Source organism: Thamnophis elegans, chromosome 8 (assembly GCF_009769535.1).
Source record: "Thamnophis elegans isolate rThaEle1 chromosome 8, rThaEle1.pri, whole genome shotgun sequence".
In the NCBI taxonomy this organism is placed as follows: domain Eukaryota; kingdom Metazoa; phylum Chordata; class Lepidosauria; order Squamata; family Colubridae; genus Thamnophis; species Thamnophis elegans.
The window spans coordinates 78,139,518-78,157,364 of NC_045548.1; the positions used below are offsets into that span (position 1 = coordinate 78,139,518).

General features: G+C 43.8%; 1 protein-coding gene across 1 annotated transcript; it reads right to left on the reverse strand.

Moving 5' to 3' along the window:
- Positions 1–7,903: 7,903 nt before the first annotated feature.
- LOC116512208 (lymphocyte antigen 6E-like) lies at positions 7,904–17,586 on the reverse strand. The gene is made up of 3 exons (XM_032222552.1): positions 17,535–17,586; positions 9,334–9,453; positions 7,904–8,112 (listed from the first exon to the last, which is right to left on the reverse strand). Exons 1-3 carry the CDS (start codon positions 17,584–17,586, stop codon positions 7,904–7,906), a joined length of 381 nt encoding a protein of 126 aa, XP_032078443.1.
- Between the last annotated feature and the right edge of the window lie 261 nt (positions 17,587–17,847).

The window sequence follows — 17,847 nt, forward strand, 5'->3', positions numbered from 1 at the left end:
TCATTGTCCTCACTTGTCAGTAAATTTCTCCTTAGTTCTAGGTTGCTTCTCTCCTTGGTTAATTTCCACCCGTTGTTTCTTGTCCTGCCCTCAGGTGCCTTGGGAGCTTGACTCCCTTCCTCTCTGTGACAGCCCCTCAAATATTGGAAGATGCTATCATGTCTCCCCTGGTCCTTCTCTTCAATAGCCTAGCCCAGCCCAGTTCCTGCAACCGTTCTTCATATGTTTTAGCCTCCAGTCCCCTAATCATCTTGGTTGCTCTTCTCTGCACTCTTTCTAGGCCAGTGGTAGTCAACCTGGTCCCTACCGCCTACTAGTGGGCGTTCCATTGAATGAGCTTGATTCCCAAGTGTGTGTACAAAGGATTGCAGTCCTAAAGTAAGTAGAAAATAAAGTACTTGCTACCAATAGGATTTTTCAATCTTTCCAGCAGAGAAAGACTTGTTTGAAGGGGCAGAAAAATACAAAAAGAGAAGTTCTTATAATGTCTTAAGCTATCGGCCGTTTCACCTCTGTTCTATCTTACACCCACGCCTGTGACCCTCCTTTACTCCTCCGTAATATTTGTGAGTCTTATGAGGAAGTTTTAGAAGTCAAGAAGTCAGAAAGTCAGAAGTTAGAAGTCAAGGCCAGAGCACTAGAGTGAAATGTCAAGCTAATATAAATTTATAAGGTCCATCTTATTAAGACCACCTAACCTGGCCAGCCACTGGTGGGTTTACCTGTGCACCCCCTCCTGCCTCAGTGGTACCCCACTGCTTACTCCCCTCCATGTAGATGTAGACCCATTAGGGACTCCTAGTTGAGTACAATAGCAATAGCAATAGCAGTAGACTTATATACCGCTTCATGGGGCTTTCAGCCCTCTCTAAGCGGTTTACAGAGAGTCAGCATATTGCCCCCAACAATCTGGGTCCTCATTTTACCCACCTCGGAAGGATGGAAGGCTGAGTCAACCCTGAGCCGGTGAGATTTGAACCGCTGAACTGCTGATCTAGCAGTAGCCTGCAGTGCTGCATTTAACCACTGCGCCACCTGGCTGTCGAGTACAGCTCATCAGCCAGTTCCAAATCCATCTGGTGGTGAAGCTGCCTATCTCACTTTTTTTCTAGCTTACCAAGAAGTAGGCTGTGGTCTACTTTGTCGAATGCCTTGCCGAATTATATTACGTTGAGATCCATCTGGATCTTGAGACTATCATCTAGGGGTGTTGGCTATTCCTGCCAGCTTAGTGTCATCTGCAACTATGCTAAGTTGAATTGACTCAATTGGTCCACGTCACTGAACCTCAGGATCGCAAAACAATCAAGCCGGATTCACGCAACTAACTATTCAAAAATAGGGCAGCAAGGTTTGGTTCCTAGGTGTCGCAACTGCAGCTCTTATCTCCGAGTGTTGAAAGGACTGTAATGATGAGTGTTTGTTTGGGGTACAGCCCGTGATACACAATCAGTTGTTTATTTCCTATGACGCTGCTATGACAAACTAGCACAGGGCATCCAATGAGTCACAAAACATTCAATCTCCTCTTAGCAAACCAGACTTTCCAGCCTCCGGTGGGCATCCTGTGGGGTGGGAAGCCATTTTTGCCCCCTCTTGGCTCCTAGAAAGGCTCTAGAGCCTGGGGAGAGCAAAAAACAGACCTTCCATCCAATCGGAAGTTGGCAAACGGGCCATTTTCAGGCTCCGGAGGGCCTCCAGGGGGGAGGCTGTTTTTGCCCTCCCCAGACTCCTAAAAAGGCTCTAGGACAGTGATGGCGAACCTATGGCACGCGTGCCACAGGTAGCACGCGGAGCCATTTGTCAGGACACGCGAGGTGCTGCCTTGTCAGCTGAGTTCACCCTTTTTTAAAGCCATTTTTCACCCTCCCCAGGCTCCAGAGGCTTTATAGGGCGAAAAGAGCCTCCCCCCGCCTCCCCAGAGGCCCTCTTGAGGCTTCATGAGCTTCCGTGAAGCCTTCGGAGCGCTTAAAACGACCCTCCGAGCAAACTGGATGTGACTTCCGGTTTGTTTGGAGGGTCGTTTTGACTGCTCCGGAGGCTTCAGGGAAGCCTCCTGAAGGGCCCTGAAGCCTTCGGAGCGCTCAAAACAACCCTCCGAGCAAACCGGAAGTCACTTCAAAACGACCCTCCGAGCAAACTTCGGAGCACTCAAAACGAACTTCCGACTTCCGGTTTGGGTATATGTGGTGCATGCCACCGCCCTGTGACATCCAGCTGCTTGGTGGAGGTCGTGCAGGCGCTGCACGCTGTACACATATGCTCAATTGCCCCGGTTGCTTCGAAAACAGTTAAGGAACAGGGGCAGGCGGGTGGGCCAAATGAGGCACCATACCAGTACAGTGGCCGCTGCTCCCAGCTACTACCAGTACGGTATGGTCGTACCGGGCCATACCGGCCAGAACCCACCATTGATATGTCATAGTTTCGCCGTCACAGTCCTATCCCATTGAGGAGGTCCCCTGGGGGAGGGCCTTCTCTGTGGCTGCTCTGGCCCTTTGGAACGATCTCCCCGTTGAGATCCGGACCCTCACCACCCTTCCGGCTTTCCGCAAAGCCACCAAGACCTGGTTGTTCCGGCAGGCCTGGGGCTGATGAAATTCCAGCCCCATTTGAAGCTGTGACTGTGGTTGTATTTTAATTTTGTTTGTCTTTTATTTTCTTATTTGTATCCCCTTCCCCCCTTGGTTGTTAGCCGCCCTGAGTCTCTCGGGAATAGGGCGGCATACAAATTGAATAAACTACAAGTAGGACAAAAGGCTGTCCTGTCTATTTTTGAATCACTCCAGCGATGGAATAACCACAACTTTTAGAGGCCACCCATTCCTTTGATCGATTGCTCTGAAGTTGGGGAACTTCTCCTTAATTCTAGGTTTGATCTCACCTTAACAATCTTCCACCTATTATTTATTGCCCTGTTCTCAGGTGCTTTGTAGAATAAATCGACTCCTAGGAGCTGACCAGTTGACTAGGAGACAGTGAGTTCTAGGCACAGAACTAGCAGGGCGATCTTTGGCCAGTCAATGTTTCTCAATTCCAGGAATGACGCAACGGCAATTCAGTTTCGGGGAAAACCTCATGAAGAAAACGGCAGGGACTTGTGCAGGGAGAAAATGGGGCTGGATGGAGCAGAGGAAGGAAGGAAGGAAGAGAACTTGGTTTAAGGCTGCCATCTGCTGAGGGATTTCATTGCTGATTTTTATAAGCCACGTTTTGTTGAATCATTGTTGAATAAACCGGAGTTCTCTGCGTACGCAGAGATCATAACTTGGCAATTGAACGAGGTTATGCTTTTAACCCTTAATGCATGTTTATTTGTGAGGAGAATCGCAGGCTGTACAAATTTAAGAATGGTAGTTTGTTTAACCAGGATTAGAATATTGGGTGATACCAGTCCATGTCAAACTGTGTTGAAACATGGTTAGGTGGGTGGGTGGACGGATAGATAGATAGATAGATAGATAGATAGATAGATAGATAGATGGATGGATGGATGGATGGATGGATGGATGGATGGATGGATGGATGGATAGATAGGCAGGCAGGCAGGCAGGCAGGCAGGCAGGCAGGAAAACAGACAGACAGACAGACAGACAGGTTTTCTGGATAAGAATCTAAGATAAGCAAAGATTTATTACCTGTTTTTAAAACAGGCTTTATTTGTTTATAAAAAAAATTAACATTATTCAATTTATTTTTGTGTTTATGTTGTTACAATTTTATATATTTGTTTCCAACCTTCATTAGCAGATAAATAATAACAAAAATTATTGTGCAAAATGCTAAGCTTGGCTAATGTTAATCCAGTTGAGCTTCTTGGAGGCTTAACTAGCCATCTGGCTCACTTACGATTCAATGCATTGCACTATCCCAGGTAATTGCTTAATTTAGTAAATAGGTTAGCACATTGTTTCTCAACCTCGGCTACTTTAAGATGTGTGGACTTCAACCCCCAGAATTCTAAATTATGTGGTCTTCGACTCCCAGAATTCTAAATTATGTGGACTTCAACTCCCAGAATTCTAGGTTGTATGGATTTCAACTCCCAGAATTCTCAGTTGTGTGAACACCGACTCCCAGAATTCTAATGTGGGAAGTTATCACCCAGCCCTCTCCCAGAAAAATGAAATATCCTAGGAAATATTGTAAAGGCAGAATATTTCTCTGGATATGAAAAGAAACATGTTTTAAAAGACAGAATAGTTGCCTGTAGCTTCCTGCCCAACCCCACTTTGTCAATAGGCCATTGAGAAGGCCAGGCTAGCCCACTTTACATAATAAAGACTTCTCCACTGCAGCTGCAGGGGGAAGGGATATTACTCAACTCTCCACATGGCATCTGAGAACTCATCTATACCTGGATTCAAAACAGCCTAGAGAGTAGCCCCCTGCATGGCACCATGGGAGTCTGACAACCAATCAGAATACATTTCTTACACAGGAACAGGAAACAGAGAGGTGGGACTAAACAGGGTATAAAAAGCCTAGCAAGCCCCTCCCTCAGCCCTTCTCTTCTTCTCCACCAACATTGAAGCATGTGATCACCTTTTTCTGTTCAGGGCTCAAGCCATGTGGCCCTGTCCAACAATAAACCATCTTTCCAAGCAGCCTCCATGTCTCCAGTGTCTTTTTCCCCCACTTGGAGCTGAACCCAGAAGGACATTTCTTTCAATCACTAAGTTGTGTGGATTTCAACTGGCCTATACTATGAATTTGTAAGCAAGATAAAGTAGTTACCATAAAACTCATTTTCTATTTTTTCCCCAAAATATCCCCAAGAGTGTAGATTGGTTTTTTTTTTAAAATCCTTTGCTAGTCATCATCATCTGGCATTTGTAAAACCAGTCTGCATCAAACAAGGTAGTTATTTAAAGCTCAACTGACATGTCACACACAGACAAACAGGCAAATCACAAAGAAGGTTTCATTTCCTTTTTATTATTAACATGATTCAGTTTGGAAAGCATTATGACAAATGCACACTTTACAAAGGGTATAGGGAGAGAGAGAGAGAGTAAATGCAATCGATTGTTTGAATGGCCTTCTTATTTTCCCAATTTGGATTATTTTTTTCCCTTCTGGATAGGGAAAAATCTGGTCGTTTTAGAAAAAGGAAGCTTCAACTTTAAAGATGCTCACTAGATGTGTCCCAATGTTGAAAACCCCTGAATTACTTCTAAAAAATCCTGAAGTGGTGCCTAATGTCACAAAATGGTCAGAATCCAAGGAATTCTTAACAGAAATTAACAGAATGAGGAATGTTATAATCTATAGAATGAAATCTGTAATGATTATTTTCCAGGGTGTGTGTGTGTGTCTAATTTTATTGTATGGATTCCACCTCCAGGGGGCAGCACCACTTGTGGAAATTATTAACCAATATTGCTAAGCCAAAATAGCACTAGCAATAACACAGTATATACCGCTTTACGGCGCTTTACCTGTATAAAACATGGCTTTTGTCAAATGATTTATTTGTGGTCAACTGATTCGGGGGAAAACTTGGTGCTAGCCACATCCCATTCATATGTATGTATGTATGTATGTATGTATGTATGTATGTATGTATGTATATGTATGTTGTATTTTTGCTGATAAATAAAGGGAGACTAGTATAGCTGATGGGAGCTAACTAGCTTGAAATAGATCTATACTAGTCTCCCTTTATTTATTTATCAGCAAAAATACAACACAAATGTACAAAAGGCAACAGTAAAAATATTGGGTTTCTGTCATGATGGACTCTTGTGACGAGCCGATTGACAGATAATGGAAGCAGTGAACTTCCTCCCATAATTGGGGCTTACCAGGGGTTGTGACACTAAATATGGGTGTGTGTGTGTGTGTGTATACATATATATATGTATTATGGTATGTATGCCCCTTTATTTATTTATCAGCACAAATACTACTACACAAATGTAACAAAAGGCAACAGTAAAATATTGGGCTTTCTGTCTGGATGGTCTCTTGTGACGAGCCGATGGACAGAGAATGGAAGCAGTAGTCTTCCTCCCATAATTGGGGCATACCAGGGGTTGTGACTTTAAATATATACCTTTCTCCCTGGCTCAGCTGATAACGGAGGACAGCCTGTGGCTCAAGTGGTTAATACATCTGCCTAATATGTAATACAGCCCAGGTTCGAATCCCAGTAAGGGTATGGCTAGCTGATGAGAGCTAAATAGCTTGAAATAGATCTATACTAGTCTCCCTTTATTTATTGATCAGCACAAATGCAACACAAATGTAACAAAGGCAACAGTAAAAATATTGGCTTTCTGTCTGGATGGTCTCTTGTGACGAGCCGATGGACAGAGAATGGAAGCAGTTAGCTTCCTCCCATAATTGGGGCATACCAGGGGTTGTGACTTTAAATATATACCTTTCTCCCTGGCTCAGCTGATAACGGAGGACAGCCTGTGGCTCAAGTGGTTAATACATCTGCCTAATATGTAATACAGCCCAGGTTCGAATCCCAGTAAGGGTGTGGCTAGCTGATGAGAGCTAAATAGCTTGAAATAGATCTATACTAGTCTCCCTTTATTTACTGATCAGCACAAATGCAACACAAATGTAACAAAGGCAACAGTAAAAATATTGGCTTTCTGTCTGGATGGTCTCATATGATGAGCCGATAGACAGAGAAAGGAAGCAGTATGCCTCCTCCCATATTTGGGCATATCAGGGGTTGTGACACTAAATACATACATACATACATACATACATACATACATACATACATACATACATACATACATAGTTGTGTGTGTGTGTGTGTGTGTGTGTATTAGATATATATACAGTATATATGTATAAATATATATATTTACCGATATTTATTTATCTTATATGCTACCCATCTTACTATTGCGTAACTCTGGGCGGTATCACTGAGAAAAGCTCCTTTCACCTTCTCTAAGTAAAACAAACCCTTATTCAACCATGAACCCAACAGGCGGAAGACAAACCCAACCCAACATGGCTGAATGTTGCGTGTAAACCCAGTCCTTGTCAACTGTACATCGTGTTTTAGGGCTCGGCACATTGCCTGAGCCCAGGCAATTTATCTAGCAAACCTTGGATTGGGTGAAAACCAGGCATTCATTTCTACACAATGGACTAGCCGTGAAATATAGCCCCCTTGGTGTTTGGAAAAGCCAAACTTACAAACAGTTGACCTTATCAAGGCCCAAGTATAAAATAAGCAAGCTGGGATCATCACAGCACAGACACCCCGAAGTGAATTTCCTTGCAAGCAAGGTCATTTCAAGCAAGAAGGAAGGCTTGGGGGTCCTCCTCCCATGAGGGGTAAACCACCAACAGTAGGGGGGTGGGTATTTCTCAACTCTATAATAATGCATTCTTGCTCTCTACTGCCCACAACTTTGGCCAACTCATGTGGGTTGGCATTCGCAAGGAGCAATTGCAAAGAAATTGCAAAACATCTGCCAAATGATGACTGGGAGAGGAAAGGAGAATCAGGCCCTTGACCCAAGGAAAGGTCCGTGTAGATCGGACACAACCGAGGTGTAGGGTGGACCACGAGTTGAAAGAATTGAAGGCAGAGCCAATGAGCCGAGGTGGTGCAGTGGTTAAATGCAGCACTGCAGGCCACTTCAGCTGACTGCAGTTCTGCACTTCGGCTGTTCAAATCTCACCGGCTCAGGGTTGACTCAGCCTTCCATCCTTCCGAGGTGGGTAAAATGAGGACCCGGATTGTTGTTGGGGGCAATATGCTGACTCTGTAAACCGCTTAGAGAGGGCTGAAAGCCCTATGAAGCGGTATATAAGTCTAACTGCTATTGCTAAGCAGGAGGGAAATCCTTTTTAACCTACAATTTTCCCAGGTTAGGTTTGAGTCCTCCCTGGGAGAGCCGCCACGAGCTCATGCAGTCTCTCATCACAGATTGGCTCCCATGATGTAGAAGATACTGGCCAAGGAGCCCACCAGTAGCAACAAGGAACTCGTCTTCACACTGACAGCCCCACTCGTATTGCAGAAGGAATCTTCACAGCAGTTCACTGAGAAAGCCATCAAGCCGATATCGAGTTCCATGGAAGGACAATGGGCAGAGCAATCTTTGGAGATCAGTTGCCTGTGTCTTTCACCTGCAGGAGAGGAAGGAAATCAACTTGATTGTTTTGTTTCAATCATTTCCCCTCCCCTCCAAGAATAGCTGATTGAAATCATAAGTTTGGGTGTTCTGGCTGCCCACTCCCTGGAAAAAGAACTCAACTATTTAAAAAAAAAAAAGAATTATCTTAACTAGAATTAGTAAAGGAAGGCATATAAAGTTGGTTTATTTGATCAAGATTTTTTGTTAGGACGAAAAGGAAGGCATGCAAAGTTGGTTTAATTGTTCAAAGTTAAAGTAAGACTCATTTTTAAAAAAAGTTTTGGCAACCGAGGTGGCGCAGTGGTTAGGGTGCAGTACTGCAGGCCACTTCAGCTGACTGTTATCTGCAGTTCAGCGGTTCTAATCTCACCGGCTCAAGGTTGACTCAGCCTTCCATCCTTCCGAGGTGGGTAAAATGAGGACCCGGATTGTTGTTGGGGGCGATATGCTGACTCTGTAAACCGCTCAGAGAGGACTGAAAGCCCTATGAAGCGGTATATAAGTCTAACTGCTATTGCTATTGCTAACCCTTTATGGATATTTTAATGACACCGGGATTGAAAAGTTGATGCTGTTTCACTTTGCTTACAGATAAGTGGGATGTGGAATGAAGAGATATCTGTCTAACCTTAGGGGCTGAACAGTTCTTCAATTTGCTTATAGTTCTGATAAAGATTGGAACGACAGACAGACGGACAGACGGACGGATATTGTTTTTCTTTATTATATTTTCTCTTTCTTTTTCTTCTTTACAGCCCTTTTTATGCTTTCTTTCCATTCTCTTTTGTTTGTCCAATTTACAATAATTCACTATTGTAATTAACATTCTTAATAAAAAAAATAAAGAAAAGAAAGTCTCTGGAATTGTTGGTTCCTTTTCAGGGAAGGGCCTTCATATCTTCCAAATAGATATATACATCTACTCTCATTGAAGGCCAAAATATAGGGGGAGAAATTGTACTATCAAAGTTTAAACGTTTAAGGAAGCATTTCCTAAACTTGGCAAGTTTAAGACATGTAGACCTAAAATTCCAGAATTTCCCAGAGATTCTATTCTATTCTATTCTATTCCAGTCCAGTCCAGTCCAGTCCAATCCAGTCCAGTCCAGTCCAGTCCAGTCCACTCCATATTTTCTATGTCCTATATCTTATATCCTCTATCCTATCCCATCCCATCCCATTGCTAGAATTCTAGAATGAACAACTCACTTACCAGAACCTCCACCAAAATATTTTGTTATGCAGTAGCGGTCGGTGTCCCCACACTGCTTTGTTCGATAGCATTTGTTGTTATCGTCCACTTTGTCGCATACGAAGCAGAAGAGTGAAGACACTGCAAAGGATCACCAGAAAAAAGCACACACACTTGCATTCAAGTCACGTCATGAAATGAACAGAGACCCCAGCAATTTTGCAAAGCATTATAAGCATTATAAATAATAAAATAAAATAATAAATAAAATAAAATAAAATAATAAAATAAATAAAATAAATAAAATAAATAAAATAAATAAAATAAAATAAAATAAATAAAATAAATAAAATAAATAAAATAAATAAAATAAATAAAATAAATAAAATAAAATAAATAAAATAAATAAAATAAATAAAATAAATAAAATAAATAAAATAAATAATAAAATAAATAAAATAAATAAAATAAATAAAATAAATAAAATAATAAATAAAATAAATAAATAAAATAATGACTGTGGGGGCAATATGCTGACTCTGTAAACTGCTTAGAGAGGGCTGAAAGCCCTATGAAGTGGTAGATAAGTCGAACTGCTATTGCTATTGCTATTGCAATCGTTCTTCAAGTTTTAGCATCCAGGCCTTTAATCAACTTGGTTGCTCTTCTCGGCCCTTTTTCCAAAGTCTCAACATCTTTTTTGTAATGTGGGGACCAAAACTGGATACAATGCTCCAGGTGTGGCCTTACTAAGGCTTCATAAGACTTCACTACTAACACTTCACGTGGTTTTGGTTCTGTTCTTCTATTTATACAACCAAGGATCTCTATTTGACAGATTTAAGAGAATATCAGAGTTGGAAGGGACCTTATAGGTCATCTAGTCCAACCCCCTGCTCAAGCAGGATAGCCTACACCATTTCTGACAAATGGCAATCCAGCCTCTTCTTAAAAGTGATGAAGCTCCCACAACTTCCGAAGGCAACTTCTGTTCCATGGGTTGATTGTTCTCACTGTCAGAAAATCCCTCCTCATTTCCAGGTTGAATCTCTCCCTGACCAGTTTCCATCCATTCTTCCTTGTCTGGCCTTCAGGGGCTTTGGAAAACAGTTGACATCCCCTCTTCTCTGCTACCATATCTCCCCTGGTCCTTCTCTTGACTAGCCATGCCCAGTTCCTGCAACCGTTCATCGTATGTTTTAACCGCCATTCCCTCATCATCCCGGTTGCTCTTCTCTGCAGTCTTTCTATAGTCTCCACATCTTTTTTACAGTGTGGTGACCAAAACTGGGTGCAGCATTCTAGGTGTGGTCTTCCTAAGGCTTTATAGGGTGATTTTTATTCCTCACTTGATCTTGATTGTATCCCTCTGTTAATGCAACTCAGGGTTGCGTTGGCTTTTTTGGCTGCCACCACACACTGTTGACTCATTTAATTGTCCACTTAGGACTCCCTCTCACAGTTCCTGCTATTTAGCCTGGTTTCACCCTGTCTATATGTGTCCTTTTGGTTTTTCTTGCCTAAGTGTAAGACTTGACTTTTCTCTGCATTGAGTTTCGTTTTGTTAGATAGGGCCCAGGGTTCAAGTCTGTCAAGATCCACCTGGATCTTGAGCCTATCATCTAGGGTGGATCTATCTATTTGGATCTATCCAGAACGATGGCTTTCTCCAGATTCCTGTCCAGCCCCATCTAGACAGGATGGATGGTGTGTTATTTTTAATAACTGTGTCTTTTTATTCCTGATTTTTAACTTTTTTATCTTGTCTCTGTAAGCCGCCCAGAGTCCTACGAGATTGGGTGGCATACAAATTTATTAAATTTCAATTTCAGATTCCTTAGCATTGTTGGAGGTGGCTTGTGGTCTGAACGCAAACACTAATACATTCCCAGCATTTGGGGTTTGTGGTTGAATGAGTGCATGTCTTACAAAACCAAAAACTTTTCATCTTTCATTTAGATCTTGTCTGTTGGTATTTGTGGATGTGTTCAGCTGCTGATGTCAGGCCTGCAATTATATTCCTTTTAGAATTTTGGCCTGCCACACTTTCTCTTATTTCAATATGCTGCTTCATTAGTATAGTCGATGGGAGGGGGGAATAGACAGGAGTAGGATTGTGGAATGTATTGTTTTTCATTCTTTACTAGAAGCCAAGGTCATCTTTTGTCTCCATACTTTGACACCTGACCGGAAGCAGCTGGGTGGAGACGCCAGCGTGGAAGAAGAAGATTGGACCATGTGATGGATTGTGGGTGTGGGGACAAGATCATGAACTTTTACCTTGGTGGAATTCTGACCTCATTTCCAGAATTGGGATTTCATAGCACAATGCCAAGATGTGTGATTTATTAAATTGGAACTTTAAGGATCGTTTTGCCTTGGACTCTGATTTAATTCTACATGATACTTGGAACGCTGACAGCTGAATTCTTTTTGAAATGAACCCTTAGCAAAGATGTAGGGCCAGAGAGTTTTCCAACTGGTGTGCTTTGCTCAGCATTATGGGTGAGGCCATCCCAACCGTTCCAGTTTTGTACCTCCCACGTTGAAGACCTCTGGGCTGGTGTAGAAGAGTTCCCTCACTAGATTTGAAGACAACTGGGGAGTTGGATGGGCAGAAGGACGCCTTGGTTGGAAGTCCAAGGGAGTGGAGAAGGCCTGGGTGGAAATGCAACTGGGCAAATGATGGGAGAGGAGGAGGAAGAGGAGGGGGAGGAGGAGATAGAAGGGGAGGAAGAGGAGGAAGAGGAGGAAGAAAAGGAGGAGAGGGAGGGGGAGGACTGTGGGGTCCTTGGTGCTCTCTGAACTTGGCTTTTTTTCCTTGCAGATGTTTCATGATCCAATGAGGGAACGTCCATGCTAGAAGGAAGTGGGGTTTGTGGAGGAGGAAGGACAACAGGAAGAAGGGAAAGGGGAAGACGAGGAAGAAAAAGGAGGGGGAGTAGGATGAAGAGCAGGGAAAGGAGGAGGAGAAGGAAGAGAAGGAGGAGGGAGGACGAAGACGGGGAAGAGGAAGAGGAGGATGACTGTGGGGTCCTTGCTGCTCCCTGAGCTTGGTTTTTTTCTAACAGATGTTTCATAACCCAACTGGGTAACATCATCAGTGCTAGAAGGGAGTAGGATTTGCAGAGAGGAGGACGAGGGAGGAGAAGGAGAAAGAGAAGGATTTGGGGGTCCTTGCTGCTCCCTGAGCTTGGTTTTTTTCTAACAGATGTTTCATAACCCAACTGGGTAACATCAGCAGTGCTAGAAGGGAGTGGGGATTGTGGAGGAGGAAGGGGAGAAAAAGAAAGAGGAGGAGTAGGATGTGGAGGAGAAGGAGAAGACCTTGACATAGACCAACTGTATTGTCACTTTAAATGTACACTACTCAGAACACCTTAAAATGAAATGTTGTTGCATGCAGCTCTCAAAAGGCCACCACTTCCAATATACACTACATAAACATGACTAAACAAATAAATAAATACAAAATTATGCCTGTAGTCGCATATATTATATTACACGGAGAAACAACACAGTCTACTCCAGATGTGTGCATGTACATTCTAGCAAGAAAAACAAATCTGGGCAGTTTACCAGATGGATGGCCTAGGGGACAAAGCTGTTGCAGAATCTGGCAATCCTGCTAGAGATACTTCAAAACTTTCTCCCAGGGGGAAGCAACAGAAACAGACTGTGGGGTGGGTGGGTAGGGTCTGTGAAGAAGAAGAAGAAGGAGGAGGAGGAGGAGGAGGAGGAGGAGGAGGAGGAGGAGGAGGAGCAGGAGGAGCAGGAGGAGGAGGAGGAAGAGCAGGAGCAGGAGGAGGAGATGAAGAAGAAAGAGGAAGAAGAAGAAGGAGGAGCAGGAGGAAGAGAAGAAGAAAGAAGAAAAAAGAAGAGGAAGGAGGAGAAGTAGAAGAAAGAAGAAAGGAGAAGGAGGAGCTGAAGAAGAAGAAGAAAGAAGAAAGAAGGAGGAGGAGGAGGAAGGAGAAAGAAAGAAAGGAGGAGGAGGAAGGAGGAAGGAGGAGGAGGAGGAGGAGAAGAGGAAGAAGAAGAAAGAGGAAGGAGGAGCAGGAAGAGCAGGAGGAGGAGAAGATGAAGAAGAAAGAGGAAGAAGGAGAAGGAGGAGCAGGAGGAAGAGAAGAAGAAAGAAGAAAAAAGAAGAAAGGAGGAGGAGGAAGAAGAAATAAAGGAGGAGGAGGAAGGAGGAAGGAGGAAGGAGGAGGAGGAGGAGGAGGAGGAGGAGGAGAAGAAGAAGAAGAAGAAGAAGAAGAAGAAGAAGAAGAAGAAGAAGAAGAACAACAACAACAACAACAACAACAACAACTGGGGAGGAAGAGAAGGAAACCCAACCCTTTCTCATCTTGTAATTAACTCCCAGAAACTTCTCCCAAGCAGTTTAGGCTTATTCGATTTATATGCCGCCCTTCTCCCAAGAACTCAGGGCGGCTGTTTGCTCTGTTCCTTTGGGAAGAAAAAGAATTTGGCTGGGCGGGATGTGCACAGGACAACCTGTGTGTTTGTGCTTGTGTGTGTTTGCTTGAAGGTGTGGTGCAGATTGCAATGACTTCACCTTGTTGTTGTTTGCTCTTACTAACAGCCTGTTGTAATTGCCTGGCAGCGTCTTTCCAAAATCCCTACTTAAATCCGCATCTGCAGTGACGATGCTACAGTTTACACAATCTCCAGGCGGGTAGCAAAGGTGAGAGTTTTGTTTCTCATTTTCACACACACACACACACACACACACACACACACACACACACACACACCCCAGACCTAGGAATAGAGAAAGACATTTTGCTGTGAGGATCTGGCTTTCATGCTTAAGGTGGGACTAGAACTCACTGTCTCCTGGTGATTGGCCAAAAGTCATCCAGTCAGCTTTCATAACTAAAGTGGAACTAGAACTCACCATCTATATATTGAGGTAGGTCAGCAGAGAGACGTTTCCCCCAAAGGGAGGTTGACGAAGCATCTTGTGACTTCCGAAAGCTGACTCAAGCGTCATGCAGACTTCAGGGTGACACAGGACGGCGGGCTGCCCTACTTCTCTCTATACCTCCACGCCACCCCTTAAGCCCTTTTTTTACAGGGAGGGGTGGAAAATAAGGCAGGTGCCCTGTTCCCCACCCTGGCTAGGATGCTCCTTATTGCCAGCCTATTTGATGGCATGCAGCAATTAAGGACAAAATGATAGAGAGTCTCCAAGGAGGGCGGCTTCGAGGCCCAGGATGCCAGCTGCTGACCCGCCAGGCTGTGCCCCACCCATCCGTCTCGCCCTCGCATGCAAACCCCTGCAGGTAAATAGCTACAGGAAATATTTGGAAGTAAAGATGGATGGAGATTAGCAGAGACGGCTAAATTGACGGTTTTGTTCCAGGGAAACAAAATGCAAACAGGTTTGTTTTTACTTGGAAACCACATCTGGACTTTCTGCTTGGGGTGAGGGGGGAAAAAAAGGAAAGTTTGATTTTCTTTTTGCTAATTCAATAAGTCAGTTGTTATAGATGTAAATGGTACCGATGGTTAGAAACGAGGGGGAAAGGCCGGGACAGAAAAACAACAGACAAGCTATGAATTAGAAAAGATGGTATTAAAAATGTGTGATAGGTAGGAATTGGATACGTATTTGTATGATTAGTAATTCTATAAAAGAAGGGATCAACGGACAGGTAACGGACACCCCTAAGTAATGGATATAAAGTGCAATTGTTGTAAGATCCAAACATTATATGGAAATGTTTATGCCAGAAATGTCGCACTAACATTAAAAACATTGCACAATGTCCAATGTTTTTAATGTTTATCTAATAAAAAACATTGTTGTTATGATAAGTAATAATCGGATATGAGAAGGGAAGGTTAGAAATATTTTTGGACTATATATAAAGATTATTAATAACAATAATAATAAAAAAAAACAAAATTAGTCACAGTTAAATTTTAACTAATAGGGGGGAAATGTTATGATATAGGATATAGTTAAATAAAGAAAGGATAATGATAATAAATTATATACATGGAGGATTAGAAAACTTTGGTATTAAATATTATGGATGTTTAGCTAAAACAGGATATGAGGATTTAATGTTAAGGGAGGATTTTATAAATAAGTAAATGAAATGCCAGCATGTGGTTATGTATTAAATATTGGAATACTTTAGGACATTTAAATAATTATAGTCAAATAAAAGTGGAGGCATGATGATGGTAATATAATAAATATGTCCAATGTTTTTAATGTTTATCTAATAAAAACTTTGTTTAAAAAAAGTTTGTAGTTATAGAAATGGACAGTTGATACGATTATGTAAAAAGTAAAAACTTTTGAGGTTTGATGTTAAGGCCTTACTCTACCTTCTCTACCAAGAAGGTCACTGAAGGGAATCCTGTGACCCCAGGGAGACCTCAACCGTCATAAATGGGAGCCAGTTCCCAAGCCTCAAGACTTTTGATCATGTGACTGTTTGAACATGTGACTGTTTGATCATGTTGCCAGGAATGTAAGTGTGAAAAACGGTCACTAATGCCAATGCAACTTTGAACAGTCATTAAGTGAACTGTTGTAAGTCGAGGACTACCTGTATCTGTCTCTGTCTGTCCGTCTGTCCATCCATCCATCCATCCATCCATCCATCCATCCATCCATCCATTAAATTGACCAACCACTCATTTTACTGCAGAGTAACTCTGGGGCAGCTCAGAATATTTAAAATAATAATAATAAAACAATAGAAATACAAAAGTTGGACGTTCTTTCCCTTGCCACCGCTACTGAGTGGCCACAAAAAAAAAAGCATCTTCCCAAAGGGGCATCTTGCAAACTCTTTTGTCTGCAAAGGATGGAGAAGGTTGGGCTAGATGACCACCTGATATCCCCTCCATTCTACAAATATGTGTCTACAGAGACTTGTTTTTCCTTCCTTCCTGAAACCAAAGCAAGTTCGCACAACACACCTGCTCGGTGACCCCCGCTGTAGTTTTCCTAACTGATGCAAGGTTGTGTAATGCTCCGACCCGCTAACTAACCCTAATCGTTCAGGTTTATGTACTCGATGGCTTGTTTAATCATGGACCTCAACCACCCAAGCGCATTTTAACTCTTTCAGTCTGGTACGTCAATTGAGTTTCAAAGTCGGGCTGTCCTTGGCACCAGGACAATGCGGGTCATTGAAGAAACCATAGTTGGCTTAAACCAGGTTGAATCAGGATGCCAAAGAGCCGTTTGTAAAAAGCTTTAGAGAGATCTTTTAAAGAAAGAATGCAGAGAAGAGCAAAAGAAGATGATTAGGGGGCTGGAGGCTAAAATATATGAAGAACGTTTGCAGGAACTGGGCCTGGCTAGTCTAGTGAAGAGAAGGACCAGGGGAGACATGATAGCAGCCTTCCAATATTTGAGGGGCTGCCCCAGAGAGGAGGAAGGGGGTCAAGCTATTCTCCAAAGCACCTGAAGGCCAGACAAGGAACAATGGATGGAAACCGGCCAAGGAGAGATTCAACCTGGAAATAAGGAGGAATTTCCTGACAGTGGGGACAATCAACCCATGGAACAGAAGTTGTGGGAGCTTCATCACTGCAGGCTTTCAAGGAGAGGCTGGACTGGCATCTGTCAGAAATGGTGTAGGGTCTCCCGCTTGAGTGAGGGGTTGGACAAGAAGAGCCGAGGTGGTGCAGTGGTTAGAGTGCAGCACTGCAGGCTACTTCAGCTGACTGCAGTTCTGCAGTTCGGCGGTTCAAATCTCACCAGCTCAGGGTTGACTCAGCCTTCCATCCTTCCGAGGTGGGTGACATGAGGACCCAGACTGTGGGGCCAACATGCTGACTCTGTAAACCGCTTAGAGAGGGCTGAAAGCCCTATGAAGCGGTATATAAGTCTAACTGCTATTGCTATTGCTATGACCTGCAACTAGATTCCCACTCTGTCAATCTGTTCTTTCAATACCCCACCCTCCATCCAAAATAACAACTGCGGGTTGAGAAATGAAATCCCGACCACCAAGCGCAATAACCGGACCGCGTTTTTTTTTTTGACAACCCAACATTTAACCGAGCCTGCCATTTGCAGGTCGCCCAGATCTTCGCATCCCACCTTAATCGGGGGTACTTCAGCGCCCCGGGCTCCTTAGGACCCCACCGCCCGGCTGGGATCGCCTCCGATCTGCCCCCGACACGAATTGCAGCATCACGGTGCGGTTCCTAGGACGCAGCCCCAAACCTTGGACCTTGGAAAGCCTTACCTGTCTGCGTGCAGAGGAGGCCGGCCAGCAGCGCGGCGAAGAGCGGCTTCATGATGCGCGGCCGGTGGCAGCTGAACGGATCGGAGGAGGAGAAGGAAGGAGAGGCGGCGGCGCCAGCATCGCTCGGCGTTTTAAGCACCGCGCTTCGAGGGCGGAGTGAGCAGCCGGGGACGCCTCGCCCTGCCCTGCGGAACGGCCGGAGACCAGCCTCTGCGGCGTCTTGCTTCATCCTTGCGCCGGAGGAGAGCCTCGGGGGTGGGGAGAAGGGCTGAGACGGGGGTCGCGCCTCCTAATTCATCTTTCTACCCTCCCA

Coding starts and splice junctions, on each gene's coding strand:
- LOC116512208 (XM_032222552.1), bottom strand. CDS start 17,586: ATGAAGCCGCTCTTCGCCGCGCTGCTGGCCGGCCTCCTCTGCACGCAG. Junction 9,454..17,534: donor CCTCCTCTGCACGCAGACAG/GTAAGGCTTTCC, acceptor GATCCTTTGCAG/TGTCTTCACTCTTCTGCTTC. Junction 8,113..9,333: donor ATATTTTGGTGGAGGTTCTG/GTAAGTGAGTTG, acceptor CCTCTCCTGCAG/GTGAAAGACACAGGCAACTG.